This window comes from Rattus rattus, chromosome 16 (genome assembly GCF_011064425.1).
Source record: "Rattus rattus isolate New Zealand chromosome 16, Rrattus_CSIRO_v1, whole genome shotgun sequence".
NCBI classification, from domain to species: domain Eukaryota; kingdom Metazoa; phylum Chordata; class Mammalia; order Rodentia; family Muridae; genus Rattus; species Rattus rattus.
Window position 1 is genome coordinate 30858121 of NC_046169.1, and position 19654 is coordinate 30877774.

General features: G+C 50.5%; 1 protein-coding gene across 8 annotated transcripts in view; it reads left to right on the forward strand.

The window, feature by feature from the left end:
* Positions 1 to 19654, forward strand: part of Kdm2b (lysine demethylase 2B) — a 126183-nt gene that overhangs the window by 24033 nt on the left and 82496 nt on the right. For 6 of the 8 annotated variants that reach the window (XM_032886515.1, XM_032886511.1, XM_032886512.1 and 3 more), the window contains exons 5-6: positions 8115 to 8293; positions 8562 to 8668. In XM_032886515.1, coding sequence (XP_032742406.1) covers positions 8115 to 8293; positions 8562 to 8668 — 286 coding nt within the window. Of the gene's footprint in view, positions 1 to 8114; positions 8294 to 8561; positions 8669 to 17197; positions 17323 to 18525; positions 18626 to 19654 lie in introns of those variants that run through there. The other 2 variants (XM_032886517.1, XM_032886518.1) reach the window with 2 other exon arrangements.

Here is a 19654-nt window from a genome sequence, read left to right on the forward strand (position 1 = left end):
CCACACCTGGGATCTTGGTTTGCTTGATTTGCTGTGGCCTGCCTTTGTCCTTGCTTCTGATTTTTTATGATGATTGATATATCCGATACGGGGTCTCACTCTAAAGCCCAGGTTGGCATGAGCTTGTGCCAGCTTCCCTGCCTTAATCTCCTGAGGGCAGAGATTTCCTAAGTGAGCTACTACACGCAGCAGATAGGATTGTGAGTGTGCATGTGTGTGTATGCTTGGGTGTGCGTGTGTGCACACGCTTATATATTTATATATGAACCATATGTGCAAATGTGCGCAGAGGCCAGAGGATCGCTTTGGGTTTTGTTTTTGGATGCCATCTTTTCTGTTTTTTTTTTTTTTTTTTTTTGAGTTGGGGTTTTTCATTTGTCTGGAATTTGACCAGTCACTGAGCCCCAGTATGTCTGTCTCTACCTCCACAGTGCTAGGACCCACGATTCCAAACAGGAGCCCACTACACTTGGATTGTTTATCTATTTTTAATATTTTTTAAAAAGATTTACTGATTTGCTTGCTTATTTATTTATTGACTTGCTTGTCCAGCTGTCTGTCTGTATGCACGTTCTTTCTGTATGCCTGAAGAGGGCATCGGATCCCATTACAGATGGTTGTGAGCCACCATGTGGTTGCTGGGATTTGAACTCAGGACCTCTGGAAGAGCAGTCAGTGCTCTTAACCACTGAGCCATCTCTCCAGGCCCTGTCTTTAGTTTTTATGTGGGTAGTTTCTCCATTGTGTATGTATGTGTGTACCCTGTGCGTGGTGTTCTGAGGAGGTCAGGAGAGTGTTGTCTGTTTCTCTGGAAGTAGAGTTGCAGATGGTTATAAGAGGTTGTGGCTGGCTTTCCTGCTCCTCCCCTCCCTCCCCACATGGCTTCCAGCATGGAACTCAGACTCTTAGCCTGCAAGCCCAGCACATAACCCACTGAGCCATCTCGGCAGCCCAGGAATTGAAAAATAAAACATCATTTGACGCCGAGACAGGTGCAGACAGTGCCACACCGCATCCTGTATCCTCAGGCTGAGCTTGTGAAGCCGCACAAGACATCCCAAGCTCCTTGGGCATTGGGAATTGTACTAAAAACAAACAAAAAGGGTAAAGTGCCACTCATCCATCATTTTGGTCTAGCCTCATCCATGCAGAACCAGTCCTACTTCACATCTAACCAGTCTTTGTCCTCACCTGCAGGATTTGAAGTTTATTAGCAGAATGTAACATTTTATATTTATCTATATATCTATACATTTATATATATGTATGTTTCAATATGTAGCTTTATTTAGTTAGATTTGTTTTGTTGGTGTTGTTGGTGGGTTTTTGTTTTGTTTTGTTTTGTTTTTTTGAAACAGTGTCTTAAGTAGCTATAGCTGTCCTGGAACTCCCTCTGTAGACCAGGCTGGCCTCAAACTCACAGAGATCCTCCTGCCTCTGCCTCCCAAACACTGGGATTAATATTGCCTCATCCTCTGTGTAGTTCAGAGTAAGAAAGATTTTATTGATTTTTTTTGAGCATTGCATATAACATTTATATTGATTGATTGATGATTGATTGATTGGCATAGGGTTTCTCTCTGTAGCCTGGCTGTCTCCTCTTTCCAAGTGGTTGGATTAATGGCATACCCTACCATACCCAGCTTTGGTTTTGAGGCTAGGTCTCTCTTTGTAGCCCTGTATTGTTTGTATGTATGTATGTATGTATGTATGTATGTATGTATGTATGTATTTAAGGTGTATGGCTGTCTTGCCTACAGGTATGTCTGAGTACCTTACACATGCAGTGTCTGATCTTGGCCTATACAGGCCATGTGCTGCAGCCTCTGGGGCTCTAATGCTGACACTGCGTACCCCTCCTCTTTGGGAGAACCCATCAGCTGGATCCTGAGCAAAGCTAACGTAGAGAGCTGGACAGAGTGGGATGCTGTGTAAGTGGGGGAAGAGGATTTGTGGATGCTAATAGTGGTTTCTCTGCTTGGTGGAACTCTTAGGAAACCCTAGGGAGGCTAACCTATTCCAGGCCCTTTACTGTTAAAGAAGAACTAGCATTGTGTCAAACGTGGCCTGAATCAGCAGGAAAGACCAGGGATGCCCCCTGGTGGCTCTGTACCTTCCCAGGGCAGACACAGAGCAGAGTTCACTTGGGGCTGCTTCCTGGCCTCTTGAGGGCTGTAACTAGCCCCAGGAAATTGGAGTCACTGCAGGGAAGGGTAATCTTTTCAATCTTAGCATGTGACAAAAATAGGTAGTTGCACAGGTGGCATTTAGAGCCTGAGCCCTGGTGTAGCCTTGAATTAGCTTCAAATCCCAACTCTGTAATGACTGGGCATGCTTGGGCAAGTTAGCTGTCCAAGCGTCCAGTCTCTCATGAATCCAGCAATGACCGGAGTTCCGCCCCATAGAGCAGTGAGAATTCTGGTGGAGAGGGCATGGCTCTGCCAATGTGGTCAGCAATGGCTATAATTGGGAGAAAGAGCATGTCCCTGGGAGTGGGAGTCACCACTGCACTTGTGACCGACCATGCTCTGCTTGTTTGTAAAGCAATGGATCCTTTTCACTGCCGTGAGAACCAGACCTCGAATCCAAGAGATGAGAACCCTCGAGTTCTTCTGCCTGTTTGCAGAGTTAGTTAATTTCTGTAACTCAGTTTCTACGTGAGAGACACCTCCCCTCTCACCATTATTGACCATTGGCTCCTGACAGGGCAGTTCTGTGCCCAGCAGGGCAGTGAGTGTGGATAATGACGAGCTGTTAACTTGGATCAGCACTAGGGTTTATCCTGAGCTCTGTTTGGTGCAAGGGTCAGCAGACTTCTTGGAAAGAGCTGGAGAGCAAACAATTTGAGCATTTGAGAGCGGATTCACTCTCTGTCGCAGATGCGCTCAGCTCTGCCACCATTGCCCGTGAGTGATAACAGGGTCGCTGCCCGCTGGTCGGTGCCAAGCGCACTTCTGCGTGGACTCGGGAATTCAAGTTTCAATCTCATTCACAGTTGTGAAATGCTCTTACATGTCTACCTCTGCATTTAGGAATGTAAGCAGGGGAATGACGCCGATGGGCGCTCTGAGTGCTCTGTCGTTTGATTGACATTCGATCATTGCACGGTTTCCTGCCACACAAGGGGCAAACAAAACGAGGGTGTCCCAAACCCCCATGGCAGGATTGTTTACTTTTATACCCGGATGTCAGGAAAACACTGAAGTCTGTAAGTGGTGTGTGTGAAGGCGGACGTTGAACAGTTTACACTATGAGTCTTGCAGTCCTTAAGAAGTTGTCCAAGCCCAAACACTTGTGCTAGACGTGTCTGGGACAGGATCAAGTGGGCTTTCAAGAGTAAGGAACAGAAAATCCGTTTGAAAGTGTCGGAGACACAGATTCAGAAAGCAAGATAAATAAAAAGCCTTTTTTTTTCTTTTTCACCCTGAAGACAGGGTTTCTCTGTGTAGCCTTGGTGCTCTTGGATCTCACTCTCTGGCCCAGGCTGGCCTCAAATTCAGCTCTGTCTGCCTCTGCCTCCCGAGTGCTGGGAGTGGTTAGCAAAATGAAGCTTTATAATTAAAACAGTAAAAATCAAGTCTCAGCGGAGAGGCAGAGGCAGGTGGATCTCTGTGAGTTCAAAGGCAGTTAGAGCCACATGGTGAGACCCTGTCTCAAACAATAAAAGAAAATAAATTCAAGATTTAAAGAAACAATGATGAGAATGGAAGAGGTGGGTAGGGCTATATACTCCAGCATTTGATTTCGCTGTTTTCTTTTCAAGACACAGTCTCACCATGTAGCCCTGGCTGGTCTCGAACTCACTGAGATTTACCTGCCTCTGCCTCCTGAGTGCTGGGATTAGAGATGGGTGCTACTACAGGGGCCTCATCCTTTTGAGGCCAGCCTGGTCGATGTAGCCAGTTCTGAGGCTAGACCTGGCTTTCTATAGCAAGACTCTGTTTTTAGAAAGGAATAAAACAAAAGTCCAGAATGCTGCAGAACTAAGCATGGTGGCGAGCCTGTGTCAGCATCCAGGAGGGTAATGCGGGAGTCTTGAGTTCAAGGTCATTCTGTGGTATATAGTGAGACCTATCTTTTAAAAAGGAAAAGGAGGGCTGGAGAGATGGCTCAGCGGTTAAGAGCACTGACTGCTCTTCCAAAGGTCCTGAGTTCAAATCCCAGTAACCACATGGTGGCTCACAACCATCTGTAATGAGATCGGATGTGTCTGAAGACAGCTACAGTATATATATATATATATACTATATATATACTATATATTATATAAATCTTTAAAAAGGAAAAGAAAATTGGTTTATGACTGTGATCTTGGTACTTGGGAGATGGAGGCAGGAAAGTGGAGTTCTCCTGGGCTATATTGTTGAGTTTACACAGAGCTAAAGGAGATGCTGTCTCAAAAAAAAACCAAAACCAAAACCAGACAGACGTGTAGTCAGTTGGCTGGATCAGCCTCTGGCTCCGAGGCATTTCTGTGCTAACTCTAGGCGAGCGTAGCTGTAACCCTGGGGGTTATGGTGAATACGTGGGTTCAGTTCTGGTTATCTGTTGAGTGTTTCAAAGTCTCCGTCCACCACCTCTTTGCCTCGGAGAAAATGAGGAATTAAGGTCCTTTCAGACCAGATGGCCGGTTCACGTTCGTCTCGAGTGTAACACGCAGGACGTGCCAGCTTCCTTAATAAGTCACCGAGAACTTGGCAGGCTCCATTGTGTCTGTTTTCCTCCCGCTTCAAGGCTCAGTCATTCCCTCCTCCCCGGCAGACGGACGTTCTAGGGACCCGCATTTTCCCATTTCACAGAGGCGTAAAGGAAGACCAAACAAAGGTTTGCTTGTTAGCAGGGGGAATCCCAGCCAAACCTGGAGGCCTCCTGTCCCAGTCCAGAGCGGGCTCCATTTTTTCTCTGGGGTGTTGTGCGAGGCATAGAGTCCATTGCTAAGGTGGAAGGCTGGACTTTGCTGAGCAGGAAGCACGTGCTCTTTTCCACTGGGCCGCCATTCATAGGCGATGTGGCTGGCGTTCCACCTCATATTTGATACTTGTTCATTCCATAGCCGTCGCCCGCCTGTGTGCACAAGCACGCGTGTGTTTGTGTATCAAACCCCTTTGTCCAGATTCTTGTTACAGAATAGTGAGAGCAAGACAGCAGGGTGTTGCGTGTAGTTTTAAATGTACGCTACCACCTTAGCCTTGGAGCTGCGACTGCGCTCCCAGCCCCTCCCAGCTCCCTTTTGTCCCACCTGGCTTAGCTCTGGGATCGATGGCGACCAGCCCTAACCCGGTTTCCTTTTGAATCTGCAGATAAAGTTGCATTGATAGCTTGTCTTCTGTGGCACAAGTGTTGGATACAGGTACCTCCTACCTGGAAAAGTGCCCCCTTATCAATTAATTTATCATCTTCGTCTCTCCCTCTGCCCTAAACTCAGTGGTTTGCATCAGCTAGTCCCCGCCAACATCCTTGGCCCCTGCCCATAGCAGAAGCTACAGGTCCTAGCTGTTCCGAGACCTTGCATGACTGTGGCTTTCTCCTCGTTCCAAAGTATGACAGAAAAGCCCTTCTCTCTTTCCCTGTGTCTCCTTTTCCTCTTGGGACCCGGAAGTCCCACCTACACCTTACCTTTCGTCCAACAATTGGCCCCCAGGCCTTCTTTATTGGCAAGTCAAGAGCCAATTGAGAACAAGACCTTAGCGACAGAACCTCCCCCTTACAGCAGGGGCACGGAAGAAGGACGAGAAAGCCGCTCAGTCTTTAGCAGTCATGACCAGTGCTAGGGGGTAACATCCTTACATTCTAGACAGGTGACCCTGGGTCATGTGTCTTCTTCACACTCTAGCAGAAGGGTGGACAAGATGGAGCCTGAAGTTCAACGAAACCAACCTAATGCTGCCCCTACAGGCTAGGGAGTAAAAGTTTTTTTTTTTTTTCTCTCTCTCTCCCTAGCTTTGTTTTGAGAGAGGGTCCCACATTGCGATCTAGACTTGGCTAGAGCTCACTATGTAGCCCATGCTGACCTGGAACTCATGGTCATCCTCCTGCCTCACTCGGCCTTCTGAGTGTGTTGGAACTACGGATGTACATTGCCTGGTTTGCGCGATGCTTGGGGTGGAACCCGGCACATTGCTTGTATCAGGCGAGCACTCTGCCAATTGGTCCACATTCCCAGCCCCCAGAAACGAGGTTTTGTGTACATACCCATCTGTGTGTGTATGCGTGTGAATCCTGCCTGTCTGCCTGTCTAGGCAGTGGGTAGTCTTGGGTGTCTTTCCTCCTGAATCATCCATCCCGCTTTTATAAGATGAATTCCTCACTGATTCAGAGTTCCCTGAGTGTAGGCTAAGCTGACTGGCCAGAGAGCCCCGGAGATCCTCTAGTCTCTGCCTCCCCCGCACTGGGATTCCAAGAGCATACATCACACATGGCTTTTTTTACGTGAGTCCTGGGGAATTGAACTCATGTCCTCATGCTTGGAAGGCAAGCACTGTGCAAACCTAGCCGCCTCCCTAGCCCCGAGTAAGACTTTTATCTATTTATTTAGAAACCATTTTTAGAAATGAGCATTTTTTTTTTTTAATTTTTAAAGTTAATTTAAAAAGTTTTTTATACCCATGGGTGTTTTGCCTGGTATGTGTATGAGGTACCTGCAGAGGCCAGAAGAGGGTATGAGAGCTCATGGAACTAAAGTTACAGGGGATTGTTAGCCACCGTGTGGTGCCGGGGATCGAACCCAGATCATCTGATAGATCAAGTGTTCTTTTTTTTTTTTTTTGGTTCTTTTTTTTCAGAGCTGGGGACTGAACCCAGGGCCTTGCGCTTCCTAGGCAAGCGCTCTACCACTGAGCTAAATCCCCAACCCCAGATCAAGTGTTCTTATTGAGCTCTTTAGGCTCCCTAAGCAAGAGAGCTTTCTTTTCTTTTTCTCCCTCCCTCCCTCTCTCTCTCTCTCTCTCTCTCTCTCTCTCTCTCTCTCTTTCTTTCTTTCTTTCTTTCTTTCTTTCTTTCGAAATAGGTTTGAGCTTACATCTATTCTTTGGAGTCCCAAGTGAATCTTTGAATCTGTTGATTTTTCGAGAGAGAGAGAGAGAGAGAGAGAGAGAGAGATTGAGAGAGAGAGAGAGAGAGATTGAGAGAGAGAGAGAGAGAGAAATACTCTTAACGCTGTAAACAGAAAGGCCTTGTCTGTTATACCACGGGCTTCGGGTCGGTAGGAAGTATGGCGCCCCCTGGTGGTTTTAAGTTGGGTCTCTGATTTAGAAAGGGCAAGGGGTAGCCTGGAGATCCTGGGGCGCCATCTTGGAGAGCAGTCACAGTAGACTGCACTGATGGAGGAGGGAGGAGGTCAGGGTCGGATACTGACACGGCGCCTTGTCTTAGCTAGGGTTACTATTGCTATGGTAAAAAACCATCATCAAGGCAACTGGGGGAGGAAAGGGCTTCTTAACTTCACTCACGGTTCCATGTAACAGTTCATTATCAAAAGCAGTGAGGGCAGGAACCTGGAGGCAGGAACCTGGAGGTAGGAGCAAATGCAGAAGCCATGGAGAGATCCTGCTTGCTTGCTCCCCATGGCTTCCTCAGCCTGGCTTCTTACAGAACCCGGACCATCAGCAGAGGGATAGCCCCACCCACAATGGGCTGCGTTCTCCCGCATCAATCACTAATTAAGAAAAATGCTCTGTAGCAGTGATTCTCAACCTGGGGGGGTGGTCCCTCAGGGGTCTCCTTCGACCATCAGAAAACACAGATAGTTACATTATGATTCATAAGAGCTAGGAAGTAGCAACAAAAATAATTTTATGGCTGGGAGTCACCACAACATGGGGAACTGGATTAAAGGGTTGTAGCATTAGGAAGTGTGAGAACCACCACACCGTAGGCTTGCCTGTGGCCTGATCTTGCAGAGGCATTTTCTCAGTCGAGGTTCCCTGTTCTGATAACTGTAGCTTGTGTCAAGTTGACATAAAACTATCTGGGATACACAGTTGTTGGCAGACTTGGAGTAGTGGGGAGGAGAGTTGGGAGCTCTGAAGGAGACGCTGTTGGTTGTGGGGTGCTCCCTCGTGGGATGTGGAGCCCTGTGCTGGTCATAGTAAACAATGTGTACATTCTGTCCCCAGGGAGTCGCCGGCTGGTGGACGTGATGGACGTGAACACCCAGAAGGGCACGGAGATGAGCATGTCCCAGTTCGTGCGTTACTACGAGACACCAGAGGCACAGAGGGACAAACTGTACAATGTCATCAGCCTCGAGTTCAGCCATACGAAGCTGGAGCATCTGGTCAAGCGTCCCACTGTGGTATGCCGATGCCTTTATGGTGCCTTCCTTCCTCGCCCACCAGCAGCATGCTTTCCCATGAGGCCTGGCCATGGCTTTCCCGTGATAGAGTGGTTGGGTGGGTGTGGCTGAGGCCGATCCCTTAGGGTATGGTTGGGAAGTCCGATGCCTGGAAGGGTGGAGAGGCAGTCTAGCTGAAGGCACCCTTGGACTGCCCTGGCAGAGGAGTGGTCCTTTCTGGACCGTCGGCAGGAGATGCTGGGAGTGCTTACAGCGGACTGGTTTTCAGGTGGACCTGGTCGACTGGGTGGACAACATGTGGCCCCAGCATCTAAAGGAAAAGCAGACAGAAGCCACAAACGCCCTTGCCGAGATGAAGTACCCCAAAGTGAAGAAGTAAGATGGTTTGGCTGGTGGCAGGACTGGGGAGGAATGGGACCCCCCCAATCTTGTGGGTATTGGCAAGGGACTTCCTGGTCCTTGATGTGGCTCTCAGGATTGCTTCAGAAGTATTGACACCCGGCTAGACCACAGTGGTGGCGTGAGATTCGAGTCCCTAGGTGTAAACAAACTGCCGTGTCATCTCCCTGGGCCTAGGCCTCTGGGTCCGCTGATGGGGTCGGGCCTTTCCTCCTGTTGGCCCTGAGACTCCACACAGCTTCTTCGGAGGTGGTGATCTGAGAGGAGTGGTGGGAACTTTCTCGGTGACATCCATGTTTGTGCGTGGGTACATATTTATCTGCTCTTGAAACCTCAGTGGGACAGTGTCCCAGGACGGGCATTTTCAGAGGGACATGTCTACACTGGACACAGCTTTTGCAGCGCCGTGGGACTGGGGCTGGTCTAATCTCTCTCTTTAAAGAATATTTTATATGTGTGTGTGTGTGAATGTCTGCATGTATGTATGTGCACCACGTATGTGCCTGACACTTCAGATGCCCTGGAAGGATGAAGAGTTATGCCCACCTGATGTGGGTGCTGGGAACCAAGTCCGAGCCCTCTCCACAAAGTGGCAAGTGCTTTTAGCCACAGAGCCATCTGTCCATCCCGTTTCTCTTTTCCTTGGTGTTAAGATCCAGAAGCGCCTTTCCCAAACAATGCCCGTTGTCATCTTAGTCATCTGACATCCAGTGGTTCCTGGTGGATCAGAGGGTGCCTGAGGCGGGAAACACCACTGTCTTTGAGAACAGAGCCTACATTACAGATCCTATGACCAGCGTGTTCTGCGCCTGCTGTTCAATATGGACAGCGGTACTTGGGAGTCCTATCATATTAAGGGATTTGAATAATAGGCCGTCTGGAGGAGGCGGAAGAGGAGGAGGCAGAGGAGGGAGGGGGAGGAGGAGGAGGTCACCTTGGATACTTCTGCTGCTATAGACCCTCTCTCTGTCCCTCTCCCTGAAACGGGAAGGAGATGCAGGGCGTCCCGGAAAGACTGGTGCTGGCAGCATGACTCTATTAGCATCTCGGCTTAGTCCTGCTGCCAGCAATGCCCCCAGGAAATCTCAGCCTCGAACTCTTCATTCCCTCAGCTTCTCTCTCTCTATTCCGCCAGTGTGGAATGCAGACGAGTGCCAGGGTTTGTGAGGCAGGCCCTGGATTTCTCAGTGTTCCTTTGTCTCTGTCCCTCCCTGTCTCTGTCTATCTCTGTCTCTCTCACACTCTCTGTCATTCATTCACGGACGTTTTTCTTCCCCTCTACGCTAAAGTTCAATGCATTTACCGGATTTGGGCTGCATCAAAGGCGGAGAATGGGGTTCAGGTGCAGAGGGGTGGGGAGCAGGGCTCGTTTCCAATTCTGTTCCGTTCTGACTCAATCACAGCAAAGTGTTCTGCGTCAGGCAGAGAAAGAGGTAAATAAGCTAAGGGGCTCCACCCTCACCTGGCCTGTATAGAGCACACCACGTAGCATACAAGCCGCCACCTTTCCAGGCAAAGGGAGACAAATCCAGACAGGCGAATCCTTTTGAGCTCTTGTTCTCAAGGAGTCGTCTTGGGGGATGGGGTAGGGGTGGGGCAGTTAACTTGGGGTTTATTTCCTCTTTGCTTTGTTTTGTTTGAGACAGGGTCTCTTTACATAGCCCTGGCTATCCTGGAACTCACTCTGTAGACCAGGCTGGCCTTGAATCCACAGAGATCTACCTGCCTCTGCCTCTTAAGTGCTGGAACTAAAGGCAGACACTGACGCGCCTACTTTTCTTTAAAAATTATTTGTTATTATTGTGCGTGTGTGATGCGTGGGGAGGGGCCATGTGCCACAGTGTGCACACTCAGAGGTCAGGTTTCTGTGGGAACTGGTCACATTCAGATGGCCAGCCATGCTCAGCAAGTGCTCTCCTTACCTTCAGGGCCACCTCTGGTTCCTAACGGGGCTTTGGGGACAGGGGATGGAAGGAAACCCGTGAGAATTGGGAGGGGATTGGGCAAAGAAGTGGTGAAGAGGGGCCGGACGGAGGAGGCAGGTTATGATTGGTCCCTTGACCGTTTCTGTTCATTCACTCATTCAGCAACAGTGAATTAGGCATCTTGGCTTTGCTGAGGACACAGGGTCGGGGGAACTCAGGTGTTAATCCAACAATGGCAGAAATACATGGAAACCCAATCCTGGGGATGAGGCTACCAACAGAAACCGTGAGAGGTCGAGGCACTGGTCCGAGGTGAATCAGCCGATAAGGGGCTCTCAGCTGATCCCAGAGCTCCCCCACATAGCTAGTCTGGCTAGCCAGATCACCTCAGAGATCCCCTATCTTGGCCTCATGAGGTACTAGAACTACACACAGGCTGCCACACCCTGGAATTTCTGTGAGATCTGGACTCAGGTCTTCATACCAAGGAACCTTTACAAACGCAGAGTAGTTTCTCTCGTTCTGGGGGGTGGGGTGGTTGAGAGATCCTCAATATGTAACCCAGGATGATGGGCTCAAAGCTTCTGATCCTTGTGCCTACACAAGTACGGGAGGTTTTGATCCCCACCCCCAACCCCGCAACACGCACACAGACTTCTGTTCCCCGGGATATTCTAAGCAGAACAGGATCCGTTCACGTTCACATAGGCTTATCCTCTGCGAATGCTCCTGCTGTGTGAGCATTGGGGGTGTAAGGAGGCTTCTGCCTGGCCTACATCTCAGCAGACAAGAAAGGAGGTGTTCACACCTGGGTGTACACTTAGGGAGTAAAATAGATCGTGCTGGGGAATATAAATTCATACGAAAGTCTGCCCTGCCCCTCTCAATAGTGCTTCAGTGTACTCTGTAGTTTATGGAGAGATTGCTTCAAATGTGCCCTGAGCACCCTTACCAAAACCATGCGGCATAAATATAGGCCCTTGGGTCTCCGACGTATCGGCGAGGTTGTGCGTCGAACAGATTTCCGAACTCCGCCAGTGGCCGTAGGATTCGAACCTTGCTAGAAAGGGCGTTGTCACCTTGGGGATAGTCCGTTCGTTTGACTGAAAAGAAGGCAGATTTCAAATGTTCATAAGCAAGGTGGGAAAAAAAAAAAAACCCACCGTGGTGGCGTCCTCTGGGAGTCAGGAATGGTTCTGTGGAATTTAATTAAAATGACATCGTTTCTGAAAAGCACGGTGCTTCCTTGGCTGGAGGCGTCTGCAGAACAGACAGCTGATGGCCCTCCTGGAATGGAAGGAAGGAAGGAGGGGGACATGTGACAAACACCGAGGCTCCCCCCTCCCCCTCTGGGATTTATACTGCTCCACTGTGGTCAGAGGTTTAGGAGTTTTAATAGGTTTCGGTTGAGAGTCTTGAGGCAGGGGACAGTGATCAGGATGCAGGTCCCTGAGACTGAGGGACAGGGAAGACTTGTAGCCGGTGTTAACGTTTCGGTGTGATAGGCTCCTTTAAGTTAGCCATCACATCACAGTGGTTAAAGCCAAGGCCCCGTTCTCACGGAGCATATACTGTGGAAATGACACAGTTTAATTAATGTCCCAATGGAACATAGAGCAGTGAAGGGACGCGCTGGTGAATATTGATACTACCCTGCGTTTCCACTATTGCCTCCTCCTTTTGATTGTATAGAGTTGTCGATATCGGAAAAGCCCTTCCTGAACCGCGACAGGGGAGTATCCCTGACCTGGTCGTTTATCGTAGCATAGCTATTACCCTTAACTTCAACACCCTAAAAACCAAAAAAAGTTAACAGAGGCAGGTGCGGTGGCTCACGCCTGCTGGCCACCGACACTCGAAGGGCAACAAGAGGACCACTGTGCGTCCAAGTCTAAAACAACCACTTCATACCTACCTCCCTGAAGCTTAAGACCCCAAAGATGGAGCAGCAAGATGGTTTTTATTCAAGAGCTCTTCACAGCTTAGATCTAGGCTGCGTTCGTCTTAAGGTTAGTGGCTTACGGGTCCACTTCTGAAACAGTGCTCACTGGGCTGTTGGTGGGAAGCCAGCGACGGTTGCACTCCTCGCCCTGTGGACCACTCCACAAGGCTATTTGAATGTCCCCAGAGTGAGTGCTTCCGGGAAGATCCAAGAGGACACAGTGCCCATCTGACCTAGTTTTGAAAGTCATATCCTGTTTAGTTCTGTTCTGTCCGTTCATTAGTTAGTCCAGCTCATGCTCTAAGGGACAGAGACGTTCGCTTCCTCTTTTGTTTCCTTTTGGAAGGGTGGTGGTCTCTTTGAGACAAGATCTCACATAGCCTAGGCTGGCCTGGAATTCACTGTATAGCCAAGGATGACTTTGGCTTCCATTTCCCCTGCTTCAACCTTTGGACTCCTGTGGGTATAGGCATGTGACCCCATGTCTTGTTTTGAAATTAAAAATTTTATTTTATGGGAGTGTTTAACCTACATGTATGCATATATATACACAAACAGTAGGAAAAACATATATATGTCTGTGTATGCATATATATAAAGGAAAATATTTATACATGAAGAAAAACCATACACATATATACATATGTATATATATGTATGGATATATATATTTATATATGTACATATGTATATGCGTAGAGTGTGTGTGCATGTACTATGTGGCTCTGCAGAGGCCAAGAGATGGTATCCGGTCCTCTGGAACTGGAGTACAGTTACCAGCCACCATTTGTGTGCAGGGAACCTAGCTTGGGTCTTTTTGTTTTTTTCCTTCCAGAGCTGAGGACCGAACCCAGGGCCTTGCGCTTGCTAGGCAAGCGCTCTCCCACTGAGCTAAATCCCCAACCCTAACTTGGGTCTTCTAAAAGAGCAGCAAGTGCTCTTTGCCTCTGAGCCATTTCTCCAGCACTTTATGTCATGCTGGAGATCGAGCACGGAGCTCCATGCCCAGCCCCCTCCCCTTTGTCTCTGTGGCGCTCAGATGAAATTCCAGGGCCCTGCACATGCCAGGCGAGTGCTCTCCCTCTTGAAGAGGAGAGCTTGAGAGACTTTGAGAGACTCATCTGGAAGCGAAGCCTCCACAATCCCCCGGGGTCTGGACAGGTGTGCACTTTCTCACTAAGGACTGGGTTTGGTAATGCATTGCAGAAAAGGGATTAGGGCGTCTTCTCCTCACTCCTCCTGTTGGAGCAGCGCGGTTTTTGGCAGTGAGTGCTGCTAAGAGGAATGATAGGCTGTGGGCCCACAGTCAAGGAGCTCAGAATCCCAGCCAGGAAGGGGCGGGGCTCAGATAATGCTTATGGTTCCAGCTCAGATGATTGTAAAGGGAGTACTCCCCTCCCCCGAGATTTGACTGCACGTTTTCACTCTACTGAGAAGAAAACCTGGGGGAAGTATTAGGTGGGACACAGGACGACACTGTCACTGAACATTCAAGCAGCCTCTTTGCTACACTCAGAGGGAGGCTCTGTCTGCCCCCCGGGCTGCCTCTCTGCTGTACCGCCGGAAGACAGGAGCACACAGCGGATGTGACGTGTGGAGTATGATCCCAAGGTGGTATAAAAAGTCTGCACTCATGGCCTCTTGGGGTCTGGTGTTCTGTGGTTTCTCACCAGGCCCCTTTTTGCGTTTGTTAGAGCCACGCCCACCTTCCGGTTCAGGGGTTCGCTGCTTTAACTGATCACCTGTGTCTTACCAGGTAGGGAAGCTGACAGCCATGGACTCCAGACTAGACTCCAGACTCCAAGATTCTTGGCTCTTTTCTTAACTCCCGGTGTGTCCTGTTCTGTAGGGTCACTCACTACTCAGGTGTTGTGTTAGACCCTGGCATTTATACCTCAGCGATACCATTGGCCGGTGTGCTAGGTTTTTACAAATCAAGAGACAAGCATTCATTGTGGGTCAGTGAAGGCAGTGTCGCTGCTGATCGGCAAGCAGTGGCTCATGGGCATTGTAAAGGACTGAGAGGCTGCCCTTTAGAACTTCTGTTTCCTTGTTTTAAACAAAGCCTCAATGTAGCCAGGGCTGGCTTTGAACTCCTCCTCCTCCTCACTTTTCAAGGGTTGGGATTTCAGGCACGTGTCACCACACCCAGTGAAAGTTCTCTGAGAATTGTTTCTGCATAGTTAAAATAGACGTGTGAGCCAGGCATAGTGGTGTATATGTGCCTTTAATCCCAACATTTGAGAGGTGGAGCTCTGTGAGTTCGAGGCTAGCTTGGTCTACAGAGTGAATTCCAGAAGAGCCAAGGCTATGTAGTGAGAGCCTGTCCTCCTCCTGCTTCCCAACCCCCACCCCCCACCAAATATAATACACATGTAAAAGTAACTAAAAAAAATGCTAGCCTGTTAGCCCAAGCATGCACATGAAGAACTCATTTGGAGCTATGACAAGTTAGAGGCTCCTGACTAGTTCAGTCGAGATGCCGAGTTCCTAAACGAGAGAATCTATCCACGGTCCCAGCCGATGAGAATTTAAGATCGGGGTTGATGCTATCTTTCCACAAATGAATCATTTATAGTCCTTCCGTCAAGGAACAGGATTTGTCCCCATAAAGTCAGCCCCTCATTTGAGCTGCCTTGTCCAGTTGCCAGGGTGGCAGCCGCTGTCAGCTTTAATTCCACATCAGTTTCTAAGTGTGACAAAAGTTCTTGCTCAAGGACACCTCCTCCATGACCGGTGCTCATACCCAAGATAGGGAACATTCTTTGGAACTCTTCTTCTTCTTCTTCTTCTTTTTTTTTTTTTTGCCTCCGGAGCTGGGGACTGAACCCAGGGCCTTGCACTTGCTAGGCAAGTGTTCTACCACTGAGCTAAATCCCCAACCCCTCTTTGGAACTGTTAATTTTACCTTTCAACCAGTAAAATGTACACCTGCACCTGCTTAAAACACAATCCAGCCAGTTAAAGTCTAAGTTTATAGACAGAATGCTGGAAGGTACGGAGGGGAGGTACAGAGGGAACGCCTGGGCCATTGATCACTTGGAAACGAGTTCAGCGTTTGTATATTTAAAGTGGGGTTGATGGGGTTGAAGGGTGACATTGGGGCTACACTGTCGTACTGGATCGTGAATGTGACTGTTATAGTTTACACTTTAGTTAGACTCTAATTACATCTCTGGCTTTCCACTGTATACAGTGTTTGGCCAAAGAGTGAAATTTGGTTCCTGCCTCTTCAGAGCCATACAGAGACATCTCCTGCCTCCTTGTGGCTCCTTCCTTTGGAGGCTGTGGGACCAGCTTTGGAAGGAGATTGTCTCTTGCCGCCCCCAGGGTGGGACTTGAGTTGAACTCTTTTTGCCTAAAGGCCTTGAGTGATTAGGTGGAACTTCGAATTTTGGTGCTAAAGCTCGGGACTGGGAGATTCACAGACAGGCAGTAATGAGTACTGGCCACTTGTAAGTTAGTGTCATGGAGGGCCTGACCTCCTGAGCAGTTGGCTTCCACATCTGAAATGGTGGGATTGAACTCGCAGTGTTGTGAAGTTTGGATTGAACAATGTAGTTTGTAATTAGTAGAAAAGGCTACTGAGGGGCAGGCAGGGGAAGAGTCTGTCTAGTTGAACTTCAGGTTACCTCCCTCTAGTAAATTACCCTGAGAGAGGAAAGAAAGTGCCCAAGGTGTCACAGCCAGTCTCTTAGGACTCACCTCTGGACATCACTTACTCTCCAGAAATCTTAGCTCTGGCCCTCCCTCCATCGGTTCCTAAGGGTGGATTTTTAAGGCAGGTGGCTTTATATTGGGTCACCACCTGGGCAGCAAGGTGGTGTCTACACTCTGGAAAACCCCGACCCAGTAGTCCTCAGGCTACTGCCGGGGAGTGCGGGGAGTGGGCTAGGGATCCGGTGTGGGGTCCGGAGCCGCCACGGCCTCTCCACCTCCCTGGCGGCCTCCGCGCAGCGCGGATGTTCAGTTTCAGCGTGGGGATGAGCACAGGGCTGCGCCTGTCTCCCCGAGGAAGGAAGGCGGCGCGAGAGGGCCCCAGGGTCCTGGGCTGGGGCCTGGCAGCGCGGTGGAGGGGGCTCGGCTGCCGTCGCCTCACGGGTCTGGCGCGCGTCGAGTCTCTGCGGAAGGGGACGCCAGGGAGCCGCTCCTTGGCCACCGAGGGTAACCTCCTTTGTGGCGCGTGGGGCGGGTGTGGGTGGCCTCCTGCCCGCGGGATGCTCGGCCAGCGTCGCTGAGCTGTTCTTTGTGTCTCCCGGGGCGGGTTGGAAGTGTGGGGCGTGTACGTTCGCGCCCGCGCGGCGCCTCCAGCCTGCCACCCGTCGCCAGCTTTCCTGGCTCTCTCCATCAGACCTTTGCCCAAAGGGATGCCAATTGGGTCACCGGGGGGAGAGTTTCTGGAAGTTAGAGAGAGAAGGGCAGGGTGGGGCCGCCCCACCTCTCCAGACCCCAGGCCGCGCCCCAAAGTTGGTGCGGCAGGTGCAGCGCCCCCCTTATGCCTCTTGCCTCCCTCCATCCCTGGCCTCCAACCGCTGAAAGGACTGAGCTCCTGCGCTCCAGATCTTCCGCAATTTCAGCTGCGAACTTGCAGGGTGCACGGAGGCCACCTAGCGTGGGGGGTGGGGTGGGGGTGTCGCGTGCCTGGCTGTCCAGCCTTGCCGTTGCGGAAGCCTGGCTAGCTGGCGGGCTGGCTGTGGCACCAAGCCGAGCCGACCGAGGTGCCCATGTGACTGCGGTGTGCTTGGGAGGAGGAAGCTGTAGAGGTCAGTGCAAAGGCGGCACGCCAGAGCAAGCAGGAGCGAGAAGGGAGCCCCAAGTCAGCGCGGGTGGGAGCCTTGGGGAGGCAAATCCTAGGGTTGCCTTTGGACTGCAGGGGCCAGTGTAAAGCCACTCTGTCAAAGCCACTTTGACTTAATAAGGACGTGTGAGGTGGGAGGAGTGGAACTGACGCCGAAAGGGAGGTCCCACCTTAGAGGAGGCTGGTCTGGAAGTAGTGTTCTAGCACACAGTGGGCCCCTGACTGAGGGCAGGTCAGATGCGGGCTATACTTGGAGAACTTTCCGAGCACACACAGCCAGAGGATCCTAGTTTTCCATGTGAGGGGTTGGGAGAGAGGGCTGGAAGACGGGCTAAGCAGGAGTGACCGGTTTGGCTAAGCAGTGCCAGGGGCCCTAGAGCTGGACACCCCCAACCCTGGTCCTTTTTCCCTGCTGCAGGTACTCCCTCTGGGCATCCAGCTGCAGGCTGAAGGAAACACGTTCTCTTGGCTCCACCCCACACACTTGAATTGTTTTCTCTAGTCTGTGTTCAGCTGAGGCCTGGAGGGGGTGGAAACCAAGGTTAGATTAAAAAAGGAGAGAGAGAGAGAGAGAGAGAGAGAGAGAGAGAGAGAGAGAGAGAGAGAGAGAGAGAGAGAGAGAGAGAGAGAGAGAGAGAGAAGAGAGGGGAAGAGTTGGTTTTAGGGAAATGAGGACTAATATTTTGAAGTGGAGCTTTGAGGAAAGAGGCCAGTGTGGTCCATGAGGGTGGGATAGGGTAGGGCTTCGGGGACCCCCCCCCCATTCTTTGGAGGGAAGATTTCCTGAGTCTGAAGTCAGGAGACCTGTTTGCATCACCTCCTGCCGGCAAACAGGATGTAAAGCCCCAGTCAGGACTTCTGGAGCCCTAGTGCCAGCTTCGTGACAGTCCTGAGCTGTCAACTACACCCCTCCGATGGGGTTGCTAGGCAGCGGGGCTCTGATGTACGGGGAGGCCTTCTGATTTGTCAGCCTCCTGCAGACACATGGTTAAGGCTGTTTCCAGCCTATCCGGAGGAGGGACACGGGGCACGCTGCCTGCATATTGCCGAGCCCCGGGTCCACCTGAACAAGAGGTGCAAAAGGCAAACCAGAAGGAGGGGGCTCTCAGAGCCCTCCAACCTTCAAGCCAGCACAGCCCCCACGCCCCCCACCCCCCTACCCCATTCTCTCCACTCGGGCTTGCTGCTGGCTCCTCCCCTCGGGTCCCCGCCCCATTCCATCTCTCTTCCCCAAACCACGGAAGAGCAAAGTACAGCAGGGAAGAGAGGTCAGTGGGGTAAACGTGTTTGCGGGCCTCTGGAGGTGCCAAGATGAGCAGGAGGGAGGGGGAGGTTGCTCCTTCGTGCCCCTTGGGGTTCTTGTGGGTAGGGGTCAGTGGTAGGGGGCTAACACTATTTTTTGCCAGGCCTGAAATGAAAGTCAGCGAGGTGCCCTCCTCTCTTACTCAGGTTCTGTGTACCCCCTAGGGCCAGTGGTAACACGTTGGGGGTTGGACCAGAAGACTGTTGTGTACCTGCAGGGAAGGCTGGGCTACCTACCTCCTTCGGTGCTTGTAAGGGAGGGCTGCTGCTGTGGGTTTCCTTCTCTTGAACGTATAACCTGTGATCCAGCTTCTGTCGCCAGAGTTCTTCATCCCTCTCAGGTCCCAGGACCTTCTTTTAATCCCTTCACTTAAAAAAAGAAGAAGAAAGATAAAACGGCTCTATCGAGATAAAAATCATGTATCATTCACACAGAAAAAAAAAAGTGTCCAACCCAGTGTTTTCTAGTGTGTTCAAAGAGTGACACAACTACATCATCAGTTTTAGGATCTCTTCATCCTGCTAGAGTGAAACCCCACGCTCATTAGTGTATTCTTGCCCCACCCCCGCCCCAACCCTAACCCAGGCAGCCCCTTGGCCACCACTAATCTGTCTGTGGACTTCCTCTTTGGATTTCCTTACCTGGGACGCACAGAATCACACTGGGTGGAATTTTTAGCCCAGTTGCTTTCTTAGCAAGCCATATGTATCATTTAACTTTATCTGTGCAATCCTCAACCCTGGGCTCTCATCTGCAAGGGCAGGGATCTTCTGCATTCTTACCCATTTCTCTCAGTACTGTGCCTCATTCCTGGCCGGACTACTGGTCCAATGAATGAGATGAATGGGGACTGGTAATTGGCAAACTAGGCAGGTGGTTTACTACTGAATTCCAGGGGGCCCCCGGCTGCTACAAAGGGGGCTGGCTGCTGGGGAGAGCCGAAGCTATCAGAGCCACAGAGCCAGAATGGAACAGAAAGGAAGCCTCGGAGGTG